Genomic DNA, 12384 nt, shown 5'->3' on the forward strand with positions numbered 1-12384 from the left:
GAAGTTTGATAAACAGAAAAATATCGGACGCAGAATCCGTGTGAAATATTTTGAGCAGTGAAATATCGACAGAAATATTGACAATGATAATAAAATTTACATTCAGATTTATTAAAAATCTTAAATTTTTTTTCAAACATTTTTCAAAAATTTGTTTGCATAATTTTTTACGCAATTTAATTCTAGTTTTATAATTTCTTAATTAATCAAATCGACATATTCTTATGCGCGAAATATCTTATTTTTAATTTTCGTACATCTAATAGTGATTATAACTCGAATAATAAAAATCAACTATTTATCTATATCAATTATCTACTATTTATTTATATAACTATATATTTCATTGCAAAAAATACTTGAAAATTATTACTATTCACTAATGTTAGTGATATCATATCACTACCTTTTATCCAATATATCTTATCTTTAAAATTCGAGGCTTTAAAAATGGAGAGGCAAGCAAAAGTTGGCAGTAAGTTTAGAGAAGTTCAATAGTGCGGACATAATATTCAACTTATGACAATGTTGTCGAAATCATTTTTAATACTGCCGATTTTATGGATTGTGCAGGCTGATGCAGCTCGCATTCTTGCAATCTTTTTAGAACCATCTTACAGTCATCAGGTTTTTATACAATTATTATTATTCTCTTTTACATAAAAAGGATTTTATTATCTTATGTTGTATAAAATAATATTTTATAAAAAAAATTATTCTTTAAGTCATATTTCTTTATTTAATTTTTTTGGATTATTTCTTAGACAATAAAAGTGTCGATAAAAAAACGTTTTCCTAAATAACTATATATCATATTTTTATTTAATTTTCAAATCATAGTAATTTTTTGACTGTACCATTTTAATATAGGCAAATTAACTTGATCAACTTTAACATTAACATTTTGTGGTTTATTAAATCAGTAATTTTTTTCAATCAATCTTTCTTTTATTTTTAATCTTGCTCGCATAATTTAGTTAATATAAGCTTCGATAATTGAGATACCCATAGATAGATTAACAATACTCGAAGGTGCAAAATCCAAAAATCTACGAATATTCCGCGGCGAGTAATCTGCAATCATAATAACTTTGCAACGAAATAGCACGAGGTTACCGGTTGATCGGTCAGTCGGCCAAAACGCCGACAATAACTCGCGCTTTTCGGGTACGAGCCGCGTAGCCGATTTCCAGGCGAGCTTCCAACCAGGAAACGATTCGACCTGTCCAAGTCGTATGTTTGTTTTGGAACAGCCGCAATGTGCTTCCTCCTCCTCCCTCTTTTTCTCTCGATCTCTCTTCTCCATTGTACGGGTCGCTCTTCTGCTCGTGGTGGCATCGCAGCCGCTATCTCCCACCGCCACCCATCGTCCATCCGATATGCGAACTCAACCCCCTTCGACTGGCGGTGGCGGCGGCGGCAACTCCAGTGAAAGAGCACCCTTTCGGGGTTTGTGATGCGTGCAGATGGTCGTGCACAGGGAAATCACGCGTGGCTGCGCACAACTGCGCTACACCGAATGCAAAACGTTCGGCCGACCGACGCCAATTAGGCCAATGACGCTCCTCGTGCCACCTATGATAATAGTAACGCTCGCTTCCTCTCTTTCGCATCGACCCCCTTCGTCCCCGGTTTTCCTCCCCCGTCTCTCGATGCAACCTGTATGCGTACGGCAATGAGATGTCGAGAGAGACAATGTCGTTATTTAGAGAATGTCGACATTTCATAATATTCGTTGCGATCATATTTCGAAAGATAATCTGATGACGTCTGTAGATGTATTCATTTCATATTTATCCCAGATTTTATTTTAAATTTATCTGAACATATTTTTAAGTAATTTAGAATAACATATATCCATAATAATAAAGATTTTTATGCAGATAGAATGCAATATTTATAATAATTAGTATTTTTATATAAATATTTTTTAATTTTTATTTAAAATGTATTTGAAGTAAATTTAAAATAAAATCTCTCTAGAATAAATATGAAATGAATAAATCTACAGATCACATTATCTCTCGAAATATGATCCTAATATTATAAAAAAAATGAAACAAATATTATCGAATGTCAAAATTGTCTAATGAAGTAGAAATTATTAATTTACACATTTAACTTTAATGACTCATAAAAAATATGGCTATATAAAATTAAAGAATCCTCACAGAATATAATATAATTCGGAAATATGATATATTGATTTTGATCAAATCGCACAATACATAAAATTTTATGAATATTATCACTTTAAACGATATGTCATGCTTTTTTGTTATTTGAATTAGTCATCGATTCATGTATTATTCTATATCAATCCATATATTATATTATTTAAATAGACGAAAAATTCAAAAGCCGAAATGCAGAATATATTCAACTTCAAATTATATATTCATAGATGTAATGTTATTAATGTTATATTTTGTTTTATTGCGATATTATTGTCCATAATATCGCAATAAAACAAAAATTTAAAAATTCCTCCTTTCTATTGCTACATGATTTCTGTTTCGAATGAACATCAGAGGTAAATGACCTTTTGAGATGCCTTTGCGAAAAATACCGAGCGTTATCAAATATGATTATCCGCTATGATTACTATAAAGTAATTAACAATTATCAGCACGCTCACGATTAACTAATTCCCGCGATAAGCAACGCATAACAGTGTATCGGTTATTAACCTTTCAATATATATTTCGCGCACATATTTAATATATTTAATATGTTGTGCGAGATATACTATATACGAAAGATAAATATCCGTCATGCTGATATATGATTACGTGTTGTTTATCGCGAGAATCAGTTAATCGCGCGAGCTGATAATTATTAATTACTTTGTATTAATCGTAGCAGATAATTATTTTTCATAACTCTCGCGATCGCATCTCGAAAGGTCATACACCTCTGCCGCACGAATTACGATCACGATATATGTATAAACAACAACGTGCTATATCCTATGCAGTGTAATAATTTTTTTATTACTATTATACAATATTTAATATATTGCGAAATAAATGCATGCAAAATATTATTCCTTGAATTTCAAATTAATTATTAATGAATGCTATCATGGCATGCCATACTATTATATACTTTAATCATTTGATCCTGCGATTTGTATTATATTGCACACTCTCTAAGATGATCAACAAATTATATTTGAATCGATGATAAGTTTGAACAAAACGAGATGATAAGTTTTTTCGAGACGAAACGTTGTATATAAAAAAAGTATTTATAATTCTTATCTTTTGTCGTTTTGATTGTTACTTTAAATGAATTGCAAGAAATACTTGCTTCGATAAATAGTCATGATCTCAGATCTCTAGTCGAGAACGTTAAATTATCTGAACTAATAATCTCTAATTATTCGTAAAAAAAGAATCTAATATTTTTTATTTTTAAAATATTCATGCATTTTAAAAAGCAGATAATACAATATTTAACAAATTTAAATTTATTCTCAAATAAATAGAAACGGAATTTGAATGCATTTATTGTAAAAATTTATCTTTGAGTGCATGCAGTTTATTCTTCTTTAAATACACTAGAGAAACATATTAGAGAATCTCATAAACAAGTTATCTTGATATGGCAACATGAACTATCTTCATTTTATCTGAGGAAAAACTCATCTCGCATTAAACATTGTGTTTAAAAATATTCTTATTGTATATGTATCTCTGTATTTAAAAATATTCTTATTGTATATGTATTTCTGTATTTAAAAATTTCCTATCTTACACATATTTGTAATCTTATACATAGTTGTTTTTTAAATACAAGATAATGTTTAATGCAAGATGAGTTTTAATGGAAATGCACTAGACTACATCTTTTACGGACGTTATTCATGTTTTATCCGTAAAGTTATTCGTGTCTTATCCGTGTTATTCATGTCTTATCCGTAAAGTTTAAGTTATCTTGTATAATTATTTAGACTTTAAAATCTAGAAAAGAAGAAAAATAACTAAAAAGAACTTAGTCCACAATTAGCCTCACAAATAGACAGTTTAAAAATAGTATAGCCATCAGGTTTTTTTAAACAATTTCATTTTTTAATTTTTTCATCTTATTGTAAAGTAATTCTCCATTAAGTTTTCTTAAATCTTTCTAACATCTGTTTGCTTTTAGACAACTTTAAAATTTCAGGAATTTTTGTCAAATAAAATACACACAAAAGATTATAACATCGAAAGATTATAAATTAAATTAACACATCGAAAGATTATAAATTAAAATAAATTTATAAATTAAAATTTAAAAAAAATTTTTTTCGAATAAACAACTTTGAATGAAGTAATACAACAGTTTTAACAATTTTCTTTAATTTACAACGTGCAATTAATTTTAAAAGGAATTTGTTAAATTTATATGTATTTATGTATGAGAAAATTTAATTTTGTACAATAAATAAATAAATAAATATATATATATATATATATATATATATATATAGAGAGAGAGAGAGAGAGAGAGGGAGAGAGAGAAGGAGAGAGAGAATGTATTTATATTTTTTTTAATTTTAATTTATAATCTCTCAATTTGTATTTTATTTGATGAAAATTCATGTTATTTTGAAAATATCTAAAAACAAACGATTTTAACACCGACGTTAAAAAGATTTGAGAAAGCTTATGGAGTATTACTATTAAATATATAGCTTATGGAGTATTACTATTAAATATATAAAAATTCTCACGAAACATGTTTAAGTAATACATTTGTCATAGTCAAAGGTTAAACATTATATGAAAATATTTTGAAACGCTTTTTATTAAGACACGCATCTTGAGTTATGTTTAAAATTCAGTTATCTACATAGTCTTTATTCGCTTTACATCATAGAGATTTGCGCGAAAAGACGTGCTCTTGTACACGATGCGAGATATTAAATTCTTTACTTACATCAGTTTATGAATAAAGCAAACTAGATAAGATGTAAAAATTTTATCGCAACATATGAATATAGTATATCATATAGTGTACCATTTTTTCTCATTAATGTAATAAAACTAAATTTATATATTATATATATATATATATACATATACAATTATATATATACAATTTATATATATATATATATATATATATATATACAATTTTATATATTATTGTTATTGTTCAAGAAATTATCATTATTAGTATATAGATTAAAGTTATAAATTAAATTAGTATTATAACCTAATTTTCTATTTCCGCATTATTTTATTATAAAATTAGATTAGCTAAAATATTAAAACTAAATTACATTTTTTTTTGTACTTCTGTCTATATATAGTGAAATATTAAAGATAAAATAGAATTATGTATGCATTTAATCGATATGTACAATGTATTAACCTGTTGCATATGAATTTTCATACTACGTTCGCGCTTCATATTTTCGTCCAGCATAATAAAACTATTATAATTTTTGTCTACTCAAAAAAAATTTAATATCACCTGAAAAATGCGATACTTATAAATATTATTTTTATTTATTACTAAATATTTGTGAAATTTATCGTATTTATTAAGCATATATTATTTTAAACAGAATCAACAAATTAATATAAATATTAAAATTAATATAAATATTAATAAAATAACATAAACAATTAACAGAAAGCAATGTATCTTGATATCGCTTATCATCTTTCAAATGATACAGTATATCATTTAAATAATTTTATTAATTATTGGAAAATATTATCGGAGAGAAAGCAAAGTGAAAGAGAACAAGTTTTGATAAACTTTTAAATTTCTCAACACACAATCATTTTAGAAAGATCGACTTTGATTTATATCAAAATTTGAATTTTGCTTTACGAAGCTTTCATTATGATGCACAGAAATTAATCCACTAATCAATTCAAAAATATTTCTTATTATGAATTTAAATTTGTAACGATATTTTTTTATTTTAGCCAGCATAGAAAAAATTTTTTATTTTTGCTCTATCCTATTGTTTATCATATTTAAAAATAATATTTTTATACTAACATCCTCTAGTAGCATGTTAAATAAATTTGATTTTTAAAAATTTTATTATAATAGCATACATATTATCATTTACATGACTATATCTATCTATTTATCATCCAGTATTTTTTATGATAACAACGCCAGATATTTTAATTATATATACATTATATATAATTAGAAAAACTCCATAATTCTTTTTATAAGATTATATTATAAATGTATATAGTTATAGTAACTATAGGCCTCAAACATATGTTTACGCTATTACTTTTCGTGTAGTTCAAGGAATTTATAAATATTAAATATTATAATTATACTGATGTGGTTTTAGGTGGCCTTCCGACCAATAACTGTGGAACTGGCGCGAAGAGGATATGATGTCACTGTTTTTACAACTACTCCCATAAATGATCCTACTATTCAAAATTTTACTGAAGTGAAATTATCTTACTCGGCATATAAAATCGATAAGAATTTGGATGTTATAGCATTGACAAAATTAGGGATACAGCCAACTGTTGAGGATTTTTATAGACGTAATGAAGAAATTACGGATAGTGCACTGTCCCACCCCGTCATGCAGCGGCTGATATCGCCTAACAGCACCGAAAAATTTGACTTAATTATCGTCGAACACCTGGTTTACGATGCGTTTTACGCACTATCGTATCACTTCGATGCACCGCTAATCGGGATCTCATCGATACCGGCTATGAGTATACATCATTATGCATTCGGTAAGCGAAATATTAGGTATTCATGCTTACCTGCTTGACGTGTACACTTATGTTATCAATGTGACTGTATTTCGCAGGAAATCCCATATCGTGGGCTTATTTGCCAGACTTGTTGTTTGGTTCGGGTGAAAATATGAATTTGCTAGAACGTATCATCAACACGTATTACAGTCTTTATCAAATAGTCTGGTATCGATACATGTTTATCCCCGTGCAGGAGAAGATGGTTAGAAAATATTTTGGGAACAGCGTGCCACTTGCTCATCAGCTTGTCTCGAATATGGACTTGCTTCTATTGAATTTTCATCCGTTTCTTTATCCACATGCACACGTTCCCGGGATCATTCCAATAAGAGGATCTCGTCCAATCAATCAATACAACCATAATCTAACTCAGGTGCATATAAGCAATAATATAAAAATATCCTTACTCACAAAATCTATTAATATTCAAAAATTTCTACAACATCTTATAATGTACGAAACCATACTACGCATAAACACATGCAAGAAAAATACTGCAAAAAGTTTCTAATATACGATATAATCTTTTATATTAACATGTAACAACATGAGATTAAATTTAAGTAAAGCAATTTAATTGAAACAAAATGCGTAACAAAAGACGTGTACTTTTGCAGGATCTGCAAAAGACATTAGACGACGCGAAGGAAGGATTTATATATTTCAGTTTAGGTTCAAAAGTCAGAGGCGAGTTTCTATCTGACGAAAGACGAAACATGTTTCTGAAAACTTTCGAAAAATTATCTTACATTGTATTGTGGAAGTTTGAGTCCGATCTTCCGAATAAACCGAACAACGTCATCATTAGAAACTGGTTGCCGCAGCATGCAGTTTTAGGTTTGTAGTTTTCATTGCGCGAAACTTCTGTATAAAATATTATATACGTAAAAGAAGTATTAAATTTTAATGACAACTTTTTCTTTCTAATATAAAAAAAATTACAAAAATGAAAGAGTTGTCGATTATGTGAAAGTTTCTGGTTTATCTCATTAGCACATCCGAACATACGGCTCTTCATATATCAAGGAGGCTTGCAAAGCACCGAAGAAACGATAGAAAATGGAGTACCTGTGATTGGTTTCCCATTTTAGGCGATCAACGTTATAATATAAAGCAACTGGAGGATTATGGCACGGGAAAAAAATTAATTATCACTGACGTGAACGAAGACGAACTCAGAGAGACCATATTTGAGGTCATTCAAAATTCCAGGTAATCTTTGTTTTATTATTTTTTTTATTATCATGTCCTTTTTTTTAAATATATATATCCACAATTAACAATATTCCGAATCTTTTTATATTTTCCATATCTTAATCTTCACTCTAACATATATTTTGATATTTTAAACAGTTAGATTATTTCTTTGTAAAACCATTCAATCTAGTATTATCGAAATCGTTCAATTACTGCTTATTCGAGATACAAAATAGGAGCTCGATTTTTACATGAATTAAATTTCTCTCTAAAATCCATAAATGTGAAAAAATTGAAATTAAAAATAGAAACAACTTTTGGGATATCAGAGCAATTAATCCGTTTGCTATCTCTCTGCTTTCAGTTACAAGAATAACATGCTGAAGCTGCGTGATCTGCTGCATGATCTGCCATACGATCCATTGAACAATGCTGTTTGGTGGATCGAGCATGTCATACGTCACAAAGGAGCACGACATCTTCGGAACAAGTCGCGAGATATGCCTTGGTACAAGACTCAATTATTGGATATACAAGCGATTGTACTCGTATCACTTGTCTTCGTTGCGTATATCATCGTAGTGATTATGCGTTTCACATTTCAAATTGTCAAACAAGAATTAAGAAAAAGATTAGTATCCAGCGCGAAGAAACAACAATGATGAATTATATTGAATACAGATGTCGAAAAGATGATATCTTCATTGTGTGAATTATGATAAAATACAAATAAAATTCCTAGATTTTTGTACTTTGTTGTTTTTACGTCCAAAATTGTATACTGCATCTTGCGCGATAAACAAAAAATGGATGATGACAAAATAAAAAACTTTTAACGCAATCAATGTATCGAACAATGAATTAATAACTCAATATATTTGAATTGTGATACAATTGTGTAGAAATGTTCACGGCTCGCAAACTACCTTTTTTATGTTGTCGACTATATAGGGACAAAATTTCTCGTTTTTTTATTTCATATTGTAGCAAAACCGCCGATTTTTCCCCGAAAAAGAGAGAGAATTTAGAGAGTTAACAATTTCTATTATGTTTTCTAATTTATATATAATATTATGTATATTAAGGATTAAGAGATGTGGTTAGGTATGTTATGGTATGTAGGAACCTTTGGTTTATCTCGATGTATTATATAATTATTATATTTCTCAGGCGTAATGGTTTATATTCAGGAAGTTTAATAATGTTTTTTTTATATTATATTTTTAGATATAATTTTTATTCTATTCTTAAATAAGGATTATACTTATACTCTTATTATATACTTTTTGTTCTCATATTAGGAATATAATATAATAATATGAGTCATATTAATAATATATAAACTGTGTATTATTTAAAAATCCGAGATCCAAAAGCTTATAATTATTTTGTTTTGTAATAAATGGTAATCAAATATACGAGATATTTATCGGATAAAAATCAATTGGATCTAGGAAATATGTTTGTACTAAGTACAAAATTGAAATTTTCTAGAGATTCAAAATAAATTTATTTATTATAGTTTTTTGAATAATCTTTAATAAATTGTGTAATCCAACATAATTGGATCGATTTTAATAATATTAGATTTGATTCCATTTCGTAATATTACTTCCCCAATTTTTTTTGGGTAATAAATAGCCATTAATCCTGGTGAAAGGAAATCAACAATAATCGCTGCAAAATTTTTAAAAATACATGTTGAGAACAATAATATCATAAAAAAGACACACGTAGTTGGCGGTAAATATCTTGTTACATTTAACACGATTAAATTTTAATGATACCGAATAAATAGGAAAATGAATTTGACGAGTAAATAACCCATATAGGCATCTATATCAAAAAAGACATTCAACAAGACATCCCTAGAAAGATATCCATTCCAAAGATGGAACGATCGAGACTCCTGGATTCCCGTTTGGAACGTCCTTTTTGGATATGCATAGCTATGTGAAAGTAGCTTGTTTTCGAAACGTAAATAAATATATCATGTATTTGACAAATTTAATTTATTAACTTTCTGACAAGTTTTTATAAATTCAATTAATTTGTTTTTAATCTCTTCTAAAGCAATCATCAACAATATAATTTTGTCAATTTACGAATTGCATATTCTTTTTTATAGTACAATTAACTTAAAAATACATATTTCTTATAATTACATGTAATAATCAACTAAAGATAAATATTGGCATTTTATTATTGTTGTTTATTGTTTTGTAATAATATTATTTATTATTATATTATTTAATAATTTGTATATATAGTATTATATGTCACTATACCATAAATAGTAGTTAATAGGTATTAATATATGATTATACATATAGTATATATAGTAATATAGTTTATTATATAAGATTACATATATAATATTTATATATGTTATAATATTACTAATAATTACATATACAATACATACATATAATATATATACTATGATAGGTATATATATAGTATATTTTTAGAGAGAAAATGTTATTAATATAATAGTTATGTAAATTTATATGTTTCTATCTTTCAAAGTATTATGTTTTTTATTACGATACGATTACGATTGTTGTAATGACAATAAAAGGTGATATAGTTCTATTAATGTGGAAAATGAATTTTTTCTAAATAAATAATAATCAATGTAGGACTTTACACATATCTAATTATTTATAAAAATTTAACATAAATGTTCAAAATTTAAATTTCATTTCACAATTGTTTAACTCTTTGCAATTTACTGATTAGAATCTAGGGTGTGTTACAAATTAAAAATTTAAATTATTTTTTTACCATATATTGTTTTATCTGTCATTAATATGTGACGTGAATCCCTATCATTATATAATTCTATAGAAATAATGGTAATGAAAATTATTTATTCGAGTAATAAGATGTATCTAATAAAATATAAATTTTAAATATTGAAAACTCTTTTTCTCTTTTTTCTTTACACTTAACTTTCTGTCTTTTTCTTTCAACTGTGTAAAATCTCTTGTGAGACACTCGAAAATAAAGCAATACGAAAAGAACGAACGTAGAAAAATTAATACAATGATAAATTATTTTGATATTTAAATAATTAACTATTTTTTTATATTTATAATATAGCTAAATTTACTGACGTACATAATAATAAATTGAAGGGCGATGACTCACATAATTTTATACAATTAATTGCAATCTTGTTGAAATCAATATTTAATCATTTTTCTCGAAACATTTCTTCTCCTTAGCTTATTGCACTTCACATGACTTTTTCAAGCGTTATTTACAGAACGGATTTAACAGGTGAAATGTCACTCGAATAGCAATATCATAAACGTTAATTTCTTTCTTTAATCTATGCCACAATATATCTCACTTGTCGCTCTTGTCATATCTTAAATCTAATTCTGTTCATGTATTTCCCTTGCGTATTTTAATTCTTATATTATTTAATCTCTATTAACTTTACTTATTTATTGCGGTGTATATCTTATATTTTTATTTACTGATAAATTATTTATTTATTTATTTTCTATTTATTTTATTTTGTTTATTGGCAAATCACGAAATTTTTGACCGTAGAATTTTGTATTGCAAGCTATTGTGTTCGTTGATCCAACTCCTTCGATTTGCACTCGCAGAGGTTTGCCTGTGGGATAAACCGCGCATCCGCGCGTATATACGTGGCGTCGCGTTTTATTACACACGGGCCGAGGAAGAGATATCCGGCGCGTCGCGTCGTTACCATCAATAATTGCGGGATCGGCGCGCAGATCAAACACCGCTTGGCGATGCACAATTGAATAATATTTCGTATCATATCAAACGGGCGAGTGCGTCGTTCGCGGCAAAATTTTCAAGCAAATAATGGCCGATTGCGTAAAGCAATTTCCGCGGCTCATTGCTATTGAAACGTACACCTATATCTCTTCTCCTGCCTCTTCCTCCCACCCTTTCCGCCTCCATCCGTCGGATGTTGAAACTTACAATTTTTTCCGACGAGTATATTTTTGAATATCGCAACTGCGGAATTGCAAACGGAAATTCGCGAAAAAGAACCATTCGAAACATATTGTGTGAAATTAAAGTTAAATTTGCCCTCCTCGGCTAATTTATTTTTCGATACTTCGCAAGGTATACTTAATATTTATTCTGCAAAGAAATTTTACCATTAAAATTGTAAATAACTGTAAAATTGAATATGTGATTACATGCATTATTAAATTGTTCTTCAAGTAGCTTGGTTATTATTGTACATATAATAAGTGTAGTTTTATTGATATTTTTGCATATGTGACATTCTTATTAATAACTTTTGTGAAATTATTGATATTCTCTTTAATTCAGATTTCGAAAGAATTATAATCTCATGTTGTAATCTGCTAGAAATATACTTTATTGTGTACGAGATAAAATTTTTCTAAACATCGTTTATATCTCCGTGTCAAATTTGGACTGA

The 12384-nt window shown here is 27.7% G+C and overlaps 1 protein-coding gene across 1 annotated transcript; it reads left to right on the forward strand.

Moving 5' to 3' along the window:
• The first annotated feature begins 480 nt into the window (after positions 1 to 480).
• Positions 481 to 8942, forward strand: LOC112638090 (UDP-glucuronosyltransferase 2B31-like). The gene is given in 7 exon segments (XM_025409135.1): positions 481 to 627; positions 6317 to 6722; positions 6800 to 7119; positions 7364 to 7583; positions 7740 to 7832; positions 7835 to 7958; positions 8308 to 8942. Coding segments are annotated over 7 exon segments (1569 nt in total). The 5' UTR covers positions 481 to 519; the 3' UTR covers positions 8606 to 8942.
• The last annotated feature ends 3442 nt before the right edge of the window (positions 8943 to 12384 follow it).

This window comes from Camponotus floridanus, unplaced genomic scaffold (genome assembly GCF_003227725.1).
Source record: "Camponotus floridanus strain SB8 unplaced genomic scaffold, Cflo_v7.5 scaffold243, whole genome shotgun sequence".
Taxonomy (NCBI): Eukaryota; Metazoa; Arthropoda; class Insecta; order Hymenoptera; family Formicidae; genus Camponotus; species Camponotus floridanus.